Genomic DNA, 21148 nt, shown 5'->3' with positions numbered 1-21148 from the left:
TTTCAATTTATCATTGTGTGTATATATGTCTTGCAAGTTTGTAATCAAGTCGGATAGATTTAAGTCGGTTGGCTTTGCAGTTCCCCATACAGTTGACCATAAGTGTGGTGAAATGATGTCTAACATAAGGTGACAATTAACAATATTTTATGGTAAAATGTCACTTGGAACAATTCATATATATCTACATGTATTAACAGATATTGCTAAATATTTATAATATATCAAACATGGACAGAAGGGCTGTATGTGCATCTTCTTTGAGTGGTGGCAGTCACTATTTTGCACTGTCGAACACGCTGTCACTTGCATTGTTGCTAGGGCGGTTTGAAAGCACCATTATTAAAGCAAATGTGACAGTGTGAAATGAACAATGTGTTTCGACAAATCTGATTACAGGATTTTCACCAGAGGTATAATAAAATCAGTTATCTTCCCTTAAAGTTATCAAACACAGACATCAATGTAAATTTTTGTATAATCAATAACTATGAATATACCACCAGCCATAATTCTTCATGTGAAATAGAGTGAAACTGAAATAAGCACTAATGTCTAGTGATTTTCTGTGTTTTTACTAAATAAGCTGACATTAATGATGTGAAGTTGATGTCAGATTTCATTGCCATCAAGTACAAATGCTATAGGTACTGTTAACTATTATTGTGATCAATTTTTCTTTCATGGTTTTTACGACCAAATAGCTAAAGAAAGTCCATATCGCTGACTTTGTTTTTAACTGTCTAACTGTTTTTGTGTCGCCTACGACGGATGTCGGAAAGACACATAGGCGCTGCATTTCCGACGAAGGGTTCAACAATGTTAAGGTTTTGCGTTTAGCTCTGTTTCTGACAAAGCTACTCCAACAAAAGAAAAAGATGATGTCCATTTTTGGATACAAAGCATCTTTATCATTTGTATTCATACTTCCATAAGTCTAATAGTGTGTGGCATGGGGAGCTAGCATGTATGTTAATTGCAGTTTTTATATATCATCTAGCTTCGCATTACCAAGGATTATTAATTGCGCATCTCCAATCGAAACGTAAAACCCACCTGAAATAATTAATTGCACATACAGTTGTAGGTGTCATACGCCTGTAACTTGGACACACATTTGAAGCATTTGTAAACCGTACCTGTTTGAGACATCTTCACAGTGTGTTACTTTGATAAGTTTGGCATTGAAATCAGTTATTTAAACTTGCTTTCAATCCAAATCATACTTACGGTAGCTAAATACCTGTAAGATTTTGAGGTTGATTATAAAATCATTGCAGTTAATTAGTTCATGTACTTTTAAAACCTGGCATGTCGTCAAATGATCATATCTGTTAATAGGACGTAAAACACAAACAAACCAAACCAAAGTGGTCCTTTTTAGGTCACCTGAGCTTTAGCTCAAGTGACCTATTGCTATCCCTTTTCGTCCGTCGTCGTCCGTTAACATTTTACATTTCAAACTTAAAGTCAAGTTCTGCTGGGCCGATTGAACTGAAAGTTGGTAGGAATGATCGCCTAATGGTCCTGACAAAGTGTTGTTATTTTTCGGGTCGATCAGAAATCCAATATGGCCGCCACGGCCGCCATTTTGAAAACCTATTTCAAACTTAAAGTCAAGTTCTGCTGGGCCGATTGAACTGAAAGTTGGTAGGAATGATCGCCTCATGGTCCTGACAAAGTGTTGTTATTTTTCGGGTCGATCAGAAATCCAATATGGCCGCCACGGCCGCCATTTTGAAAAACTATTTCAAACTTAAAGTCAAGTTCTGCTGGGCAGATTGAACTGAAAGTTTGTAGGAATGATCGACTCATGGTCCTGACAAAGTGTTGTTATTTTTCGGGTCGATCAGAAATCCAATATGGCCGCCATGGCCGCCATTTTGAAAAACTATTTCAAACTTAAAGTCAAGTTCTGCTGGGCAGATTGAACTGAAAGTTTGTAGGAATGATCGACTCATGGTCCTGACAAAGTGTTGTTATTTTTCGGGTCGTTCAGAAATCCAATATGGCCGCCATGGCCGCCATTTTGAAAAACTATTTCAAACTTAAAGTCAAGTTCTGCTGGGCAGATTGAACTGAGAGTTTGTAGGAATGATCGACTCATGGTCCTGACAAAGTGTTGTTATTTTTCAGGTCAATCAGAAATCCAATATGGCCACCATGGCCGCCATTTTGAAAACCTATTTCAAACTTAAAGTCAAGTTCTGCTAGGCCGATTGAACTAAAACTTTGTAGGAATGATTGACTCATGGTCCTGACAAAGTGTTGTTATTTTTCGGGTCGATCAGAAATCCAATATGGCCGCCACGGCCGCCATTTTGAAAATAGCTATTTCAAACTTAAAGTCAAGTTCTGCTGGGCCGATTGAACTGAAAGTTGGTAGGAATGATCGACTCATGGTCCTGACAAAGTGTTGTTATTTTTCAGGTCAATCAGAAATCCAATATGGCCACCACAGCCGCTATTTTGTAAATACCTATTCTAAACTTAAAAACAATTTCTAATAGGCCGATCTTATTTAAAATCGGTCTAGGAATGATCAGCTCATGGTCCTGACAAAGTTAAGTTAACATTATACTTAACTATTTTTTACTCAAATTGGTACATATTTCAACAACAAAAATAAATACTGTAGGACTCAGGTGACCGTTAAGGCCCATGGGCCTCTTGTTTTTTATTATCATCTATATACTATTTTATGCCACCTACCGGTATCATGATCAATTCATTATCATGGGTTGTCATCACAATAAGAATACCCTAGAAAAAGTTGAGAATGACTTGAAAACAACTTGAAGTTTTTTCCTGCTCGCGCCAGGTGGCATCTTAAACCTGAAGTGATATCAACACAAAAGTGATCCAAGTAAGAATATAGTCTGTCTTAAATAAATCAATATAAAGTTACGAAAAAATATTGTGAGGATAATAACACCATTTCAAGCATAAATGTGCATATATATACATGGAAAAGCCAAAGAGGGTAGGATTGTTTTAAAAAATATTTTTTCTGCATATTTTTAACGTTCATTGCATTCCTCCGTGCAAATCTTCTATTTGTTTACATTTGTCACAGACCGAGGAATTGAGATCGTTGACGAGTGCGCTTAGAAGTCATTTAGAAAACATGGTGTTTAGTTGACTTATTTAAATGGAGAAATATATAAGGTAGTAGTATATAGATGATAGATAGGTTATCATACAGTATTTTCAGGGTTTGTGACATTAATATTCTGCAATCTCTCAAAGTTCAAAAATGTCAAAAATTATGTACATTCCTGACTGTATCAGCCAAAAAGGGTGTACCCACCATTGCAAGTGAGTTACAATAAGTTAATATGTGTATTTGATAAAGAGTGGAAACACATGTTTTTGTTCACAAAAGGAAATCTCCAGTACAGTAAAACCTTGCTAACCAAAACTCATTGGGTCTCGATCAATAGTTCAAGGTATACATATGGTATTTGACAAGGACAAGGTTAGTTTGACATCACAATGTATCTATTAGGAAGAATGGCACAACAGCTTGAGCTCCGAAAGAAAAAAAAGAAGTTTAATGAAGATGACATCTTTTTCAAAAAAGATAAAAATAAAATAAAGAAAATCTAATTTACTTGTCCACAACCTTTTGTTTAGGACTACATGTATGTCTTTCGTACTGTTTTGTTGATGTTAATTTTACAGAAAAAATAGAGTGGTCGGGGTGGTGCAGTGGATAATGCACTCACCTTTTAGATGGCCTTGGTTCGATTCCCCCGACCATGTGGGTTTTCTCCAGACACTCTGGTTTCCTCGAGCTCCCATATTAAAACCTTGTGTGTGCTAGCGTCCAGGCCAACACGAGTGATTAATATAAGTTGATATTACTCGTTTCACAATTGTTGTAAAACAAATAAAGTTTCATTTGATTTTTAATTTTACGGAATAACAAAAAGAAAGGGAACTGTTCTATATTTTTATATATACCACATTCTTACCAAATTTTGAAGACCTTAAAAATTAAAAATACTTTATGATAATAATTAAACACCCTGCAAAATCGGTCAACATTCAGTACAGCTATATATGGTCAGTCATGCATGATCGACACAAGGACATGTGTACTTATCCAGTGCCTGAGGTCATATTTTGACAAGTTCATGATTGACTGTTTAAAATGTTAACAGTTCAATTAACACCCACCACTTGTCAGGTCTGACCTGGATTGGGTGTAAATTAATTGTCAAAGAGAATATGGATATAAAACCTGTACATATGTGTAATGTGGCGGTTACGTGCAGTAAATACATAATACCTACTCCTACACACCAGCTATAATATCTTATTGTCTACTCTGGCTTCCTGTGTCGGTTCGTATGACAGTCTCATTTGAAGTTGTATACTGTTGATAATACTTTATTGTATTATTTTCCTTGTGTATACTGAAAGGAAAAATGCTGCGATATTTGAGGTCCCCTACATTTTGTAAAATATCATAAAATATTTGAGGTCCACCAAATATTGTAAAAAGTCATAAAGGGTCTACCTGTGCATGCAGTCACACTAATTATTTGAAAAAAATGTTTTAATATAAATGTTAATTTCAAATGCTAAATATGTCGAAATTCTGGTGCAGATTACCTGTGTGTATCGCATAAATGATGCATAGATGATATGGTCCATGATCATGAGGAGATCAGGAGCTACAATGTAGCTGTAAATGTTTGTGGTAACCATGAAATTGTCTTGTCATTTAGTATGCTTTCAGAAAATTTTGAATTTTTTAACTATGTCAACTAAAGAAAAAGACTATTAATATACAGGTATATAATAGGATATCCTATGAGTGATGATAATGATTTATATATCTATTTGAGTGATCGTTACTTACATGTAGTTCTACAGTATAACCTACAAAGTCAGGTTTTCATGATATCATAACCTGGATGTTTTTTTCTTCAATAATACGAAAGTAAATAAAGGCAATGTGCCGTCATGTGATGTGTGGTCACTTCACACTGAAATTATCAAAAAGGCTTGCTTTGAACTTGGAATGATGAAATGTTGAACTCTACAGCACACACATTAATTTGTAATAACAATTTTCATGTTTTTTCTCTCAAAAATATCTTAATAGAAAAAAGGGGTGGAGTTGCATGATCAGGTTTTTAAAGTCGGGTCCATATTTGTCATTATAAACATTATATAAGATGAGCAATCAATGAAAATATTTCAATATTTCCATAAAAGCAAATTTATCAGCCAAACTATACCCGTCTGTATACATCCTACGAACAAACAAAATTAAATGTCTGTCACCAGATGGCTTTTCAAGTTTGAACCGTTAAAAATAGGTTTTGAATGAAATAGCATGACTGTAATTATCATGCATTACATATCTCCATGTATACAATGTGCATTGAAAATATGACGGATGTAATAACAGAATAATGCATACATGTATGTCAGTTCGTGTAGGCGGTACATATATATCTTGTCTGTATTCAGGCCTGTCATGACTTAAGCTTCCTGAAGATGAAATACAAGTAACTAAAAACCTATATCTATCACTCTCCTTGCTTTTTAATATAGATCTGGTGAACCGAAAAACTTAATAAAGATTCAACAGTGAGTGAATGTTGGTTATCCTGTTTATCTATATAGCGACATGTAGATAAACATGATAAAGCTAAGACTGACGTCACAAGTTGTGGAAGTTTATTTACCACAAGTTTTAATGACATTTTCAATTGATCAATATCTGTTTTACGAACAGCCAGTCAAGTCACAGAAGAATTGGTTTCAGAGTTTGATTTTGCTTATAACTGCTCTGTTATATATGCAAAAATCACACATGTACATTTATGTTTTAATACAGGTCTATCCAAATAGTGTTGGTCCCCCACCGGTACTACCAGAAGGGGCTTCAATAGCTAGGTTGGCTTTTATTTCTGCCCATCTGTTATTTTGTATACTCTGTCTGGCAGCTGAGTGTTGCAAACTGAAACTGGGCCTCGGCCAGCCACTAGTAACAAAGTTATGGCCCTTTGTTCAACATGCAAGTTCAAGTTCTTTATTAACTTTGAGTCTTGCGACTCATCAGTGTAACACATATACATGATATATATATATATATATACTTTCTCATAACATTGACAAATATCGAAAATACTAATAAATACACAGACGAGACAAAACACTCGGAGAGCATAACTACTTATGTTAATAAAGCTCTTCTTGAATTTGCAGCTTTAATGTATTTGGCCAATTTTGCTAATTCATTTGTGTTTTGTCCGTTAAATAACTGAATTAATTTAAACATGCTCGTTTTTTTACAATAGTACTTTTTTAAAAATTTCTCACGTAAATCAAAATAACAGGGGCATTTAAGAATAAAATGAAATTCATCTTCGACATCATCTATATCACAAGCGGTACAGATTCTTAAAAGTCGCGGAATATTTTGATAACGACCTTTCTCTACATTGCATCATGTTTGTTATTGTCAACGTTTGTATGCGAGTACATCTGTACCTTTAATTTTAGCATGGCAATGTTTTAGGGTACTAATCAGTTAGGATTTGTAACCCACTATTAACAGAGTGATGGCCCTTTGTTTACCTTTCATCGTTTTGTCCAGGGCACTATCTCATGTATACAGTTGCAAGTAGCACTTGGTATGGCAGAGTCATACACTGAAAGCAGGTCCTTGCTATGTACAAAGCTAACGTTACATGTCTTTGCTAACGTTACAGTTCTTTGTTCTCCATTCATTGCTTTGTCTTCTAATGATATGCCCTGTATTCATGAAAGTAAGAATTACAGTTGATGACATACAGGTAGTTAATTATATTTTTATATTGGGCTCTTTCAAAGAAGTGTTACCTTGACAACTTTTTATTGATACATATATATGGTTTGGGTAAATTAATACATGATCTGTTAGACTGTAATTATGTGTCTTTTGGCAATCTAGTTTTGCTGCTATTTTTTTTGTGTAGTTAAGAAAATATATTGAAGAATGATGTACTTTTAGTCTTTCTTTTTCAACCTTATGTATATTTATATGACTTCAATAATTATTTTTCTTAATCTCTGTTTTTCCATATGATATTGCAGGTTCAAAACTTGATATTGTCATTTATTGGAGAAACTATGAAGAACAAAATTAAACATTCATGTACCAACATGTTAAAAAGGCTAAATTTTTGAGACATTAATTTATTATTGTTAATGTCTTTTTAAACCAGGTGTGTAAAGAAAAAGTGTAAAAGCGCTTATACCAGCATTGATAATATAAAGTGTATGTTGTTCTTAATATCGAGATAAAAATAAGTATTTTAGAGAAAAGCAAATAGGCGTTGTCAATAACCTTCAGTTGAGGTGTTTTTTTACAGATAATATATATCCGATACACGAAGTCATGATCTGCTAGCTAGGCGTAAGCAGTGTTATATATTAGTGTTCAGTTTAAAACATACACAATATTATTGCTATATAGATAATAAATGACTATAATGTTTATTTTGTGAGGCATGTTTATTTTTAGGTTTTTGTTTACATCATCCTTTATTGAATTAAAATGACCCGGTAAAAAGAATGACATCAGCATTAATTATAATGTAATACGTTGTTTATTTTATCTGGAAATATTTCAGGCTTTTCATATCTGATACCAATGCAATCAGTTTGAAAGACATTTACTAGGAATTTGTATACATGTATTTGTGCATTGCTATATATGTTAGAGATTTTTCTTAGTAAAAAGAAAAAGGAAGGAAATTGTTCCTGGTCTGAATTTCGTACTTTGTTAAGTCTCCTTTCAGGAACAAGTACTCTTATATATTATAATATAGGTGTATTGACAGACGATGCTAGTGTCGTCGGTGGTATAAGAACTGTACAGTAACAATAGAATAGGTCATGCATAGAAGATGACATGTGATGTCAATACATCACTTGTTAGTTTTTGAAAGTTTCTTGCCATTTATGCAGACTTTTTTATTTGCAAAAAGGTAAAAGGTGTAACAGCTATTATTAAATGTTATCATTAGTTTTCCAGTTTAACGAAGCATTTGTTTAAGACTCAAATTGGAATTTTGTGTCAAGTGATGCGTGTTCTATAAAGAAAAGTGGTCTAGATCTGTGTTTATTGATTGAAATAAACATATCTCTTCTGTGAACTTATTTAACGTGAGAATGCATGTTGTAACAAGGTGTACAAGGACTGCATTTTGTGTTCATGACTTTTTGGAGAATTTATATATAAGGAGGAACTAATCAAATTGGTCTTAGATTGAAGCATTGTATTGGCGGAGAAAGTTTTCCGTTATGTTTGAATGAGAACGTGTACGATTCCATCGATTGAAGACAGTCTTTGTGATATTGTCATTGATAGGTTGGCAGGTACTAGAGTGTAGGAGACTGATGTGTTATTCAGTAATTGTGTTTTGGAATGATGCATTCTGTCTATAATTGTGTTTTGTCCTGTATACGCTTGGTGCAATAACCCAAGCTAATCATTATTGATGTAGAGCTTCAGCTAACCAAAACAATGTGACCTGTATCAGTTAATGTAGCTATACCTATAACTAGCTACCACAGTTATCCTAATTACAGTGCTGATGGTCCTATATATATAATATATAAACACAGGGATAATCCTGGAGCTCGAGGCCATGGGGCCATTGACCCCTCAAAACTGAATTTGACCCCTCCATTTTCCAATTTTCTTTTAATCTTACATGTACATAGAATGACCCATCTTAATTTTAATATTGACTAAAATTGCTGAAATGGTCCACTGCTCTCAAATTCCAGGATTTTCCCTGTAAGCACCCCAGCCATTGACCGTTTACATCCAATATGAACATCAGACATTTGTTAGGTGATAAAATTGTCAACAAATTATATTTCAGTGGTAAATATTTTAAAATTAGTTAAGATAAACCATGACTTAAAAGAAAGGACAGGGCCAGATGGAAGGAAAGCAATCAGACATGTTTGTCCATGTAATCAATAATAAATCATTAGGCTTCTCACGAGTAATACTGTAAATCAAGAAAAGTGAACAGTTTCCCTTTAATAAAACACTATATTTATACATGTACCTTCTAACACCGGAGAGCTGTAAAGTGGTTAATCAATATGACATGTTGGGCTGCAAGAATTTGGCTCTTTAGCTTTCAGACAGAGTTCGTCTCCAAAAATACTTTCTTCCTGTCTAGACAACTATCTATAAATCATAAACCAGTACAATAATGGAATGTGTGTGAATACTTGTGCTACTGCTAAACTGTCAGCATCGCTGGTTTCCATATATAGATTAATTTACCCATATCTGTCCTGTCCCATCCAATAGCATCGCACAGCATTGTCACCACTGTGTAGGGTTCAGCGAAATTCTGTGTTGCCCAGCAGACAGATTCTGATGACGACATATCTAATATGTTGAAACTAGTGAACTTAATTTTGCTTAGAGCTGGTAAACCCAACTTGACATATTCATGATCATCTTTACCTATTGTAGTTCATTTGTAATTAAAAACGATGGCCAACTTATATGGTGCACAAATTGAATGAAGCAATAATTGTAGGAACAAGTGATAGTTTATGCTGTTTTTGAAGCTAACATCAGCCAAAATGCTTTAATTGTACACTTTGCAGAGTTCCAGTGTGGAATGTCATACAATGTATATGAAGAAACCTCCCCTACTTTTGTTTCTTGGGTCAATATATTATGTTTGACCAGACAGTGGCACGGGGATCCCTTGTTTATTTTTTTTCTTTCGAAGTGTTTCATATTTCAAAACTGAATTGGGCCATATTTATAAGATAAATGAACAAACATGTATTTTTTACAGTAACTGTTTGTGAAGTTGTTTATACAATTGTATATATATATCTTAGCTAGAATACACGACTTTTTTGTGTGTGATTGATAACGTATATGGATATAAGATATGGCTGTCAGATTTCGATATAGAGATTGTTATATCCAGATTAAACAACTGTGGGATCAAAGATTAAAACAATTTGTTCAAATTTCATAAGAGATTTTATTCTCAGTAGGTTAAACCAGATTGTATGTATGTATCATCTTTAGCTTAGATAGCAGGTTATCAGACTTAAACAGGAAGAATTTGGTAGACCTGTTTACAGGAAGATACGAGTTTTCATGTGGTGAGGTATGGTGGAAATGATGATATATTGGTGTAGACATTGTGTGTTAACAATTGAACATGTTTACCACAGGACATAAGGCACCTGCGCTTAATCTATCATAAATCTCCACACATAATAGACCTAAGTAAATAAACTTAACACCATCCTGGTTTTTTGTTCTGTTCAATAAATTTAAAAGTCAACAAATAAGAAAATAAAAATGTAAGGCTGGCATTCAATAAATATTTCTCGGTTTACAACCCTGCATGCGTAGTCAAACCAGAAAAATACTGAACCATAAATATAATTACATATTACATAACTGGATTTATCCAATTTAAATAACTGAGATATATAAATTTGGAAAAAATATTATGCAAGAATAATTTGAGTGATGTTATTTGGTAATAAATGAGGTTTAAATGTGTATGTGAATGTATTATAAGGAAATTTTAATATCAATGGCCACTTGAAAGTAGAAAGCAGATCTAAAGCTGTGTGCCAGGTAGTTGACCAAACCATATATATACATATAGGAAATTATCACAATACAATGCAATGTATTATGATAATGACTTTTGTGCTAATTATGATGTAATATATAAACATTTAATTGTATAAAGATGTTTTTCATGACACAGAGGGTAAAATTGTATTGTAAAAACGTTTATAGAATTTCTTGATGTCATTAACTGTCATTTTCGTGAAGTCAGTTAAAATTTGATAAATGCTGTCAAATTATATAAATACCATGGCCAGTTTTGTGTCAAACAATGGTTGGACGCGTATGTACGTATGTACGGTATGATTTACTGATATATCTGTGAAGTGTTGTACAGAAATCATGATGCAACATGTTGCTGCTGAGGAAATAGTATTCAACCCTTTCACCCCTAGGTAACTTTAGTAGACTCTACCATACATTGATCTGGATGAGTCCACTGTGGTCTACAGTGGTGAAAGCGTTGATGCATCAAAGGATACGAGCTCCATTGCTGTGCCAGCACACACTAATAATAAACTACCTAGTGCTAACGACAGTTTGAGTTAATTGCTTCATACTGGGTTTGAGCTTTTTTATTTAATTCAAAGACATGGATCCCGAGTCAACTTCGTTTTAGTCCAATTTTGTTACGAATGTCCTGCACATGGGGCAGTAGTGGTATTTTAATTTGGCACTGATATACAGTTTCAATGAAAAGTGTTTATCTGATTATAATACATGTGAAAATTTGAAATAGCAATATTGGATTGTGTCAATATATCTGTCCAGACTATCCGACATGTTTATAGAGGCGCTTGTTTTGGTGTGAGCAGGTATAACTACATTAATAGCGAAATAACTAAATACTGTGAGATTGTGGTGATGAAAATAGTTACTTCCAAGCTGTATAAGCCCACAATTTAACTCTTATTTGATTTCGTAATATGTTCATGGATTTAATTTCTGTTTCCAATTTCAGCCTGATCATATGCTGAAACTATGGCTTACAGAATTCCTAAAGGTAAGTGATGGGGATTGCTCTGGGTATTTTGGTAATTAACAAACCTTTATACGATGGGTGATAGCCGTTATTTCCGTTCATTCTTATAACAGCTATATATACTGTTGGAAATAATTAAAGACAGAAAGTTATTGCTTTTAAGAATCTAGATGTGCAATGTGGCTGAGGGCTACAAAGTATAATTATTCTGTGAAAGTTTTGTTTTGTGAGAAGTTACAAGTTTATCCATCACAACAGTTACATATATATATCAGTTTGATTGCGTGTCAAACTTCAATGTTTTAACCTTGAGTTGATGTGCTAACAAAGGATCAGTGAAACACAAACGTACATCACAGCATAGAAATAAACTAAAACAACAATAAGATTTGTACAGAAACATGTTCATTACAGCATAGAAATTAACTTAAACAACATTAAGATTTGTACAGACACATGTACATTACAGCATAGAAATAAACTAAAACAACAATAAGATTTGTACAGAAACATGTTCATTACAGCATAGAAATTAACTTAAACAACAATAAGATTTGTACAGACACATGTACATTACAGCATAGAAACAAACTGAAACAACATTAAGATTTGTACAGAAACATGTACTGTAGAATGTAAAAAACTAAAACAGGAGTTAATGAGTGTGTCGTAAACATCTATAGATGAAGGGTCCCTGTCTACTATAAAGGTTCCTTTGTAGCTGTGAACCTTTTTAACACTGTTATGCTACGTTTGTTTCAGACTGTACAGCAGTACGAGCCTGGCCTGCTGGCTCTCCATTGCCAAGAAGTTGGCGGTAAAAACTATGAGGCTTCCATGCAACATGTTAACTCTTTTGTGAAGTAAGTAGCACCACTGACTTTTCTCCTTTGGTTAAACTGGCACAGACTGTAACAGAACAAATGTTTACTCCGAACTTTATTGACACAAGTCTTATTTTACTTACTTTTTGAGATGGTCAGTACCCTATACGAGACACTCTCCCTGGTCGGTTCATACACTAGACATAAAACTGTATTACAGTGTATTGCAACCTAAGATGGTCATTCCATGGTCAGCGTTTTTGACATGTACAGTATCAATAAATGTACATGTACTGTTTACATATTGTACCTAGCTAGGATGATTATTCTATGGTCAGTGTCCTGGACATGTACATGTATACTGTACCTCTGATGGTCATTCTATGGTCAGTGTTCTGGACATGTTCATGTATACTGTACCTCAGATGATCATTCTATGGTCAGTGTTCTGGACATGTACATGTATACTGTACCTCGGATGGTCATTCTATGGTCAGTGTTCTGGACATGTACATGTATACTGTACCTCAGATGGTCATTCTATGGTCAGTGTTCTGGACATGTACATGTATACTGTACCTCAGATGGTCATTCTATGGTCAGTGTTCTGGACATGTACATGTATACTGTACCTCAGATGGTCATTCTATGGTCAGTGTTCTGGACATGTACATGTATACTGTACCTCAGATGGTCATTCTATGGTCAGTGTTCTGGACATGTACATGTATACTGTACCTCAGATGGTCATTCTATGGTCAGTGTTCTGGACATGTACATGTATACTGTACCTCAGATGGTCATTCTATGGTCAGTGTTCTGGACATGTACATGTATACTGTACCTCAGATGGTCATTCTATGGTCAGTGTTCTGGACATGTACATGTATACTGTACCTCAGATGGTCATTCTATGGTCAGTGTTCTGGACATGTACATGTATACTGTACCTCAGATGGTCATTCTATGGTCAGTGTTCTGGACATGTACATGTATACTGTACCTCAGATGGTCATTCTATGGTCAGTGTTCTGGACATGTACATGTATACTGTACCTCAGATGGTCATTCTATGGTCAGTGTTCTGGACATGTACATGTATACTGTACCTCAGATGGTCATTCTATGGTCAGTGTTCTGGACATGTACATGTATACTGTACCTCAGATGGTCATTCTATGGTCAGTGTTCTGGACATGTACATGTATACTGTACCTCAGATGGTCATTCTATGGTCAGTGTTCTGGACATGTACATGTATACTGTACCTCAGATGGTCATTCTATGGTCAGTGTTCTGGACATGTACATGTATACTGTACCTCAGATGGTCATTCTATGGTCAGTGTTCTGGACATGTACATGTATACTGTACCTCAGATGATCATTCTATGGTCAGTGTTCTGGACATGTACATGTATACTGTACCTCAGATGGTCATTCTATGGTCAGTGTTCTGGACATGTACATGTATACTGTAACTTTGATGGTCATTCTATGGTCAGTGTTCTGGACATGTACGATATATATATATTACTCATGATATTTAAAGATTTTTTTCAGGCTAATCCTGAGAATCTTTCAAAACATTTGACGAGTCTAGTTACTAAGGGATAGAGTGGGTTCTAGAAAGTTAGCAAGTCCCACAGGGCAAGCATGAGTCCCAAAACTCACTGATTGCTATATCAGTGTATAATGTAATGTTGAATGGTCATTCTCTGTACATGTGGTCTGTGTTCTGGGATTGTACACTACTTATTTATGTAGAACGTAACTCTGATTGTATATTAATGATCCGTAGTCAAAACATTGAGGATTACAGCAATAACATGGTTGAATACTGGGAATGAACATAACAAATTAAGACTGAGATAATTGAGTCCATTTCCTGATCCTTAATTTGGTTTGACATCATCTGTGCCATTTCCACTAGTTCACATATCTTATAAAGTGTTTCAAGACATTTTTGTATTATTTACTTACGTGAAACCTTCAACATATTAAAATTGCATGGCTGTTTCTATAAAAAAACAAATTGTTCTGTGATATGGTAATGAAATGCAAGCAAAATCAGTGTAATTGTCTGTTATAAAGTTTGTAATAAGAAGTTTAATCTGTCACAACAAATGTAAACAATATATAATCTGAAAACATGTACTTAATTAATCCAGACCTTCAGGCAGGTCTCACTCAAGTGTTTGGTTTACACAGGATTCTTTGTATAGGTTCCAATTTGTGCATACCTTACATGAATTAAACTTTTGTGATCAGAATGTGTGTCATTTCTGAGTTGGTTTGGTTGATTTAGTTTAAAAAGATGCATTTCTAATACATGTGAACATTGAAGGTTATAATCCCTGTCTCTTACATCAGTATGTGTTGGACTATGGTAACCTGCATGTATTTCTCCAACATGCTTTCCTTCATCACTATGCTATATAATATCAGTTTACAAGAAAAAGTACACTGGTTAGATATGTGTGATATATAAGTAAAATGCTGAAAAAACTCTATTACAAGCATCAGTTGACATTATTATTTAGGTGTTCCCTTTGTACACTACGTATACCCCAATTCAGAAGTACCAGTGGTAGGATATGGGAGATGTTTCTGTATACTCATAGTAATTATCATAGTAATTATTACGATTAATAAATTGATGTCTATCATACAATATATCCATTGAGTTTAGAATATACATATATATTGACATCCACCTTCTGAATAACCAAAATGCCCAGGGTGATGATATTTGGCCAGTAGCATGCTGAGATAAAGGGCTACAAATTTTGTACAAATATATGACCTTCACCCATATTCAAGGCCACAGGGGTCAAATGTGTTAAAAACATTAAACAACTTCTTCTGAATAACCAAAATGCACAGGTTGATGATATTTGGCCAGTAGCATGCTAGGGTAAAGGGCTATCAAGTTTGTTCAAATGAATGACCTTCACCTATATTCAAGGTCACAGGGGTCAAATATGTGAAAAACATTAAACAACTTCTTCTGAATAACCAAAATGCACAGGGTGATGATATTTGGCCAGTAGCATGCTGAGATGATCATGAAGGGCTACAAAGTTTGTTCAAATGCATGACCTTCCCGTGCACCCATATCCAAGGGCACAGGGGTCAAATAAAGTGTATGTTAAAAACTTTAAACAACTTCTTCTGAATAACCAAAATACCCAGGGTGATGATATTTTAGTCAGTAGCATACTAGGATCAAGGGCTACCAAGTTTGTTTAAATGTATGACCTTGAATCATATTCAAGGTCACAAGGAGCAAATATGTTCAAAATATTTAAACAACTTTTTCTGAATAACCAAAAGGCTCAGGATGTTGGTGTTTAGTCAGTAGCATGCTGGGATCAAGGACTACTATGTTTGTTAAAGTGAATGACTTTGACTTATATTCAAGGTCACAGGGTTCAAATTTGTTTAAAATCTTTAAACGACCTCTTCTGAATAACCATGGGTCCAAGGATGTTGATACTTTGCAAGTTGCATCCTGAGATGAAAGGCTATAAAAATTGTTTAACATAATGACTTTGTTCGACTTTCAATCACAGGGGTGAAATGTTTAAGAAAAAATTAACAGGGTCTTTTGAATGAATTTTAATCATAAATACTGATATTTTGCCTGTAGCTTTATTTTAGATCACTTTTAAGGTTAAAAGTGTGAGATTTATACCAGGTGAGCGATGCAGGCCCATTAGGCCTCTTGTTTTCTTTTCCGATATTTGCAAAAATATATCATAACACATTATATGTATGGATCGATCATTCCTATTCACTAGGTTTTGCATATCCAGTTTAGCCTGAAACTCATGATTATTTAGACTTAAGGGAAGTTTTTTTTATGTTGATGGTGATTTAAATAGATTTTCCCAATAAATTACTTGGCTATAGTGAAACTTTCTCATTAACATATATCTGAAGTAGGATATTTAGCATTTTGATGCATAGAACTAGATTGACATTTTGGATAGTGCTGCCAATAAAGTTGTCCTTTGCCAACACTCCTGATTCCTGTAAAAGCTATAGGATAGTGATCATACATAAGTATGCACCGTATTGTGATAGTCGCAGGGAAACCACCGACATTTTTACAATTAAACAGTGTTATACTTTCTATATATTACTTTAGATGTAAAGATCACAATCATACTGGAGTATGGCAAAATACTGTATACTGAAAACTTGCGCAAGTCAAAATTTTTCACATGAAATAAATTTTCGCCCAGTCTTGATGTTGCCTTTCACATTAAATTACTATATAATATATGTCATGTTTTTTACCCTATTTGCTGCAATGAAAAGTTCTCCCTCTATTGCAAAAGGCGGAACTTAAACTGCAGCAAAATTTTCCCCAGTATACTGTAAATCTAGAATAATTAAGTCAGTTTTGATGCAATCTACAACAGTAATTTCATAATGATGATATACATGGGTGTTTACAGGGACAGATGTCAGACGTAGACTGTATGTATGTGGAACAAAATACACAGTGTTAACACTGGCTCTTTATGTCACACTGGTTGATAGCAAACAATACACAGCCACATCCCAAGCTGTTTCAGAAAGACTATTATTTGTACCCTCCCTAAATCAGTAATACTTCATTTAAAGTAAAGTAGATGCGTTAATTAAGTGTTTTGAAGGTAATCCCCAACTCCCTTAACAACATCAACCTCAAGCTTTGTGTCCTAATTCCCCGATCATTACTCTCAACAGAAGCTATTCATTGATTTACTACATCATAGATTTCAAAATTTTGCACTTAAAAAGAAATGAACAAAAAGCCATGATTGATGACCAGTGCATCCTACTAAAGACTAGCATTGATAAGGAAAGGTTACCTTTACATGCAAAACAAGCGATACTGTGCTGGCATTATTGCAAGCAGTGGGTTCTATCACTTTAGATTGTACCTGTGTTATAATTAGAAAATCATCCAAAATTCAACATAATGACATATGTACTAAATTCTCCATTTGTCAGTTAATTTAATCTTTGCCTTGTTTTAATGTTCTCCATATTCACCCATGCATTGATTGTGAATTTGAAGACCATTTGTGGTAGCCCAATGTATGTGTTGTTTGAACATATAGGAACACACAGAGCTTCAAGTTTTCGGAAACAAGCCTTAAAGATTCCAATAGTTAAATTAGACATTCTGTCAGTATTATGACTGGGGGTTTGAGATAATCGGATGAGTATGTACGAAGCCTTTACGGTAAACTGTATCTAAATTGAAATCTCTCCATGAGAAGCTGAGACATACAGGTTTTGTTACCATTCCCTTTGATTTCATTTTGCTGTAAGGTTATAAACAAAAACTGATTAGGAGCCATCATTCAGCGTAAACCTGACATTGAAGAGGCTTATAAATATCAGCCTGCCAATGTTGGTATTGGATTGTTAATGAACACAGATCAAATGGAATATATAAGCCCAAAGTTTCTAAATCTGATTAGATCATATGCTGTGTGTGTAATGTTTTCTCTGTTAATTTGACCTGACCCAGTCATTACATCTTTTTCACATTAATGTTTTGTTATCTTTCTCCAATCAGGATAGCATGTTTCCCCTACCGAGTGTGTAGTGGTAAGGACATGTGCAAGTTTAGGGTCATAGTGTTATGAGCTCACTCAGCCGGATTAGGAAACATTAATAGATCTTTAAATGACTCCTTTTTAAGTTCAGATATAGGAATTGAAACCTCAGTTATATTTAATTAGCATGGGACATCCCTGGATGAAGGGGATACAATGTTTGTATAAATAAATGATGTGGCTCGGCTTGGATAAAGAGGGGTGGGGGGCCTATTTCAAGGAAATAAGGTCAAAAACATGACTATTAATGACTTTATCAGTTTTACAGGGCAAGTACAAGCCAAAGTTTGTAAAACTATCTTCTCATGACCAGTTGTTATTTTACGGGATGATTTGAAATCCAAGATGGTTGCCTTTGCATGTGATTGGCTGAGAAACTATTGATTTCTTCTCATTTTTCATCAGGCCGATTTCTGATGTAAAATTCTTCAGGAAACACATGCACACTCCACATTAATAACGATTGATTAATTTATAGTTGATATTGATGAGGGAAAAACTGGATTGGTCTAAGAACCTGCCATATTTTTAACTTTTTACATATATATGAATGGTACAGACATTTTTAAAAGCACTGTTTCAAGCAGCATGTTCCAAAATCTGGCTGTCTGCAGTAATTTCTCGATCAATAAACAAACAGAGGGGTCAAGGTCAAATAAAGCTTTACCCACCTCTAACATGAATGATAATTGAGAATCCCTTATGTACATAAAGTTATAATTTTGTCATCATTAAAAATTCACTATAAATCCATTAGTCAATTTGTAAATATCTATAGTTTGATATTTATAATAATAACATGTGCTTCAATACCAAAACAATCCATGTTTTTTTTGTGTCATTCTTTTTTTAAAAAATGGTTTTAAAATGGCTTGGGACGTGGTTGCTGAGTGGTTAAGGCGTCTGTCTGTCTATACAACCACTAGCTAGCCCTCTACCAACTGGGTCGTGGGTTTGAGGTCAAGTACTGGCCGTAGGTCAGTGGTTTTTCTCTGAGTACTCCGACTTTCCTCCACCACCAAAACCTGGCACGACCTTAAATGACCTTTATTATTAGCTGTTAATAGGACGTAAAACAAAAACAAACCAAACCGTTTAAAATGGTTCCAGTGGTCTAGAACATTTGAAATTAAAAATCCAGTGTCGTGCTACCTATAGTTGCATGTTTGACTTAGGCATAGGGTACAACTATCTGTCATCCAAAAAGTGTCTGAAAACTACTATAGCTACATACCAGGTATTGTAATCTGTGGACAGCCCTCGTTGATGAAGTTAACTAGACAGTGGTAAACTGTGGACAACCTTCCAGAGTACCTATACTAGACAGTTTCTATACTGCTTCACTGAAATTTGCAAGACAAAATTGTGAAAATATTGTTCGCAGTATAGTACCAGATAATAAACATATGCAAATTCAACACTTTGGAGGTGAGAGGGCGTTAATACTATATATAGGCATATATATAGGTACAGCCGCAGTGTATAGAATGAGATAGAAATAGCGCTGTACTCGGTTATTCACTCTTAAAATGGAAGTTGCTCATCTTTCCCTGTACAAAACATGAACGGATGCCGAGGCTTTTATTGATTACACCGAGACCTGTTAGTGGCATACCAGATAACGAAGAAAACTAAAATGCTAACATTTACCAGTGGAAACTACTTTTTTATGCTCAAGTTAACACCATTCCCTATCTTCATGCATTTTGAACAGACCAGTGACATCACTGATTTATTCAGGTTGCCAAAAAAAAACCCCATGACAAAATCATCACCAATTTAGTCGTGTCGCGTGTTGGTGTGTATGTTCTGACTGTGGCTGTAGTTCCTGGAGGCTGTGGTGTGCCATATACAGACATGATTCTGTGAGGAGCTTTACATACAAACCTCGGCTCAATCGCAGTGTCTCCTATATGTGTCCTGTAAGACGCTTGGTTCTCCACAAACAGTGCAGGGCATCCCTCATCAGGGAGAATATTTACCAGAGCTTCACACAAAATGCTGTAGCTATAAAACAGATTCATGTCAGGATGGTGATTCTGTTTCTACTATGTCATTTTGGTGGATGTTTTTCGTATATAAGTGAATCTTGGGAAGGGCGTGTGGCATACTTACATCAGCTCTCACATCCAACTTATACTGAGTTTCTTGAATATCTTTGTACTGGGCATATCCTGTATTCTCTGTCAACTACAATTAACTTGTAAAGTTTTGTATGCGACTCGCGAGTAACTCTTAGATTGGCTGAATGGCATATACTGAAAATGAGTCTCAAGCCCCACTGTATATACAGAGTTGTGGCCCTTTGTTCATATTATGATACCATTGATTATATGAAGGAGATGGGGGGGGGGTATGCATTGCTTATAATTATTTTTCCTTGTCCTTTGACATGCACCATGATAGAAAACAAGAAATACTACTAGGACATCGAAAAAATATTTTAAAATGTTTGTAATTTTTATCTAAATAAACACATGAAAAATACTTAATTAATAATAGAATGCACACTGATTAAAGCTTCAGGCTGATCTTTGCCTAAGAATTATTAATTATCAATAAGTGGGATATATATAACTATACAAAACAAAAGCATTCTGTCAACTTGTTTTGGTCCAAATGTTTATTGAAGAAAATATGAGTCATGCAAGCAGTTTATTTACTCTAACACAGATTAATATAACTTCCATCTTTTCTGAATAAAAACTTCTGAAATTACTAAGAACAAATTTCACACAGTGATAGGACAGGCTAATCTGCTTCATGGAGTCAATCAATTTACTCTGTGTTCACTGAGTTATATAGAATGTAGATTAAGAATATTGATTAGCAAATAAGGAAATTTATTATATAAAAAACAAAATGTTTAAGAGCAGAAATTTATCACATTATTGAGAATGTGTTAAGACGGCTGCATGTGGCGATGTTGGATCAATATATGGACAGAAAGGCCTTATAGTTATCTATCAGCCAGATCTCGGGTCTACAGTAGCTTGGAGGTCTCAGAAAACAGTTGATGGAGCTGGAACAAGACAAAGTAGGCCTATATGTGTTGATCAGGATGGCCTGTACACATG

General features: G+C 34.7%; 1 protein-coding gene across 3 annotated transcripts in view; it reads left to right on the top strand.

The window, feature by feature from the left end:
* Positions 1–21148, top strand: part of LOC110460473 (type I inositol 1,4,5-trisphosphate 5-phosphatase-like) — a 78591-nt gene that overhangs the window by 921 nt on the left and 56522 nt on the right. For all 3 annotated transcript variants that reach the window (XM_021513407.1, XM_021513406.1, XM_021513405.1), the window contains exons 2-3: positions 11607–11648; positions 12390–12490. In XM_021513407.1, coding sequence (XP_021369082.1) covers positions 11607–11648; positions 12390–12490 — 143 coding nt within the window. The remainder of the gene's footprint in view (positions 1–11606; positions 11649–12389; positions 12491–21148) is intronic.

Source organism: Mizuhopecten yessoensis, unplaced genomic scaffold (genome assembly GCF_002113885.1).
Source record: "Mizuhopecten yessoensis strain PY_sf001 unplaced genomic scaffold, ASM211388v2 scaffold10409, whole genome shotgun sequence".
NCBI classification, from domain to species: Eukaryota; Metazoa; Mollusca; class Bivalvia; order Pectinida; family Pectinidae; genus Mizuhopecten; species Mizuhopecten yessoensis.
Note: the sequence above shows the minus strand (reverse complement) of the source record. Positions and strands in the feature narration are given on the sequence as shown.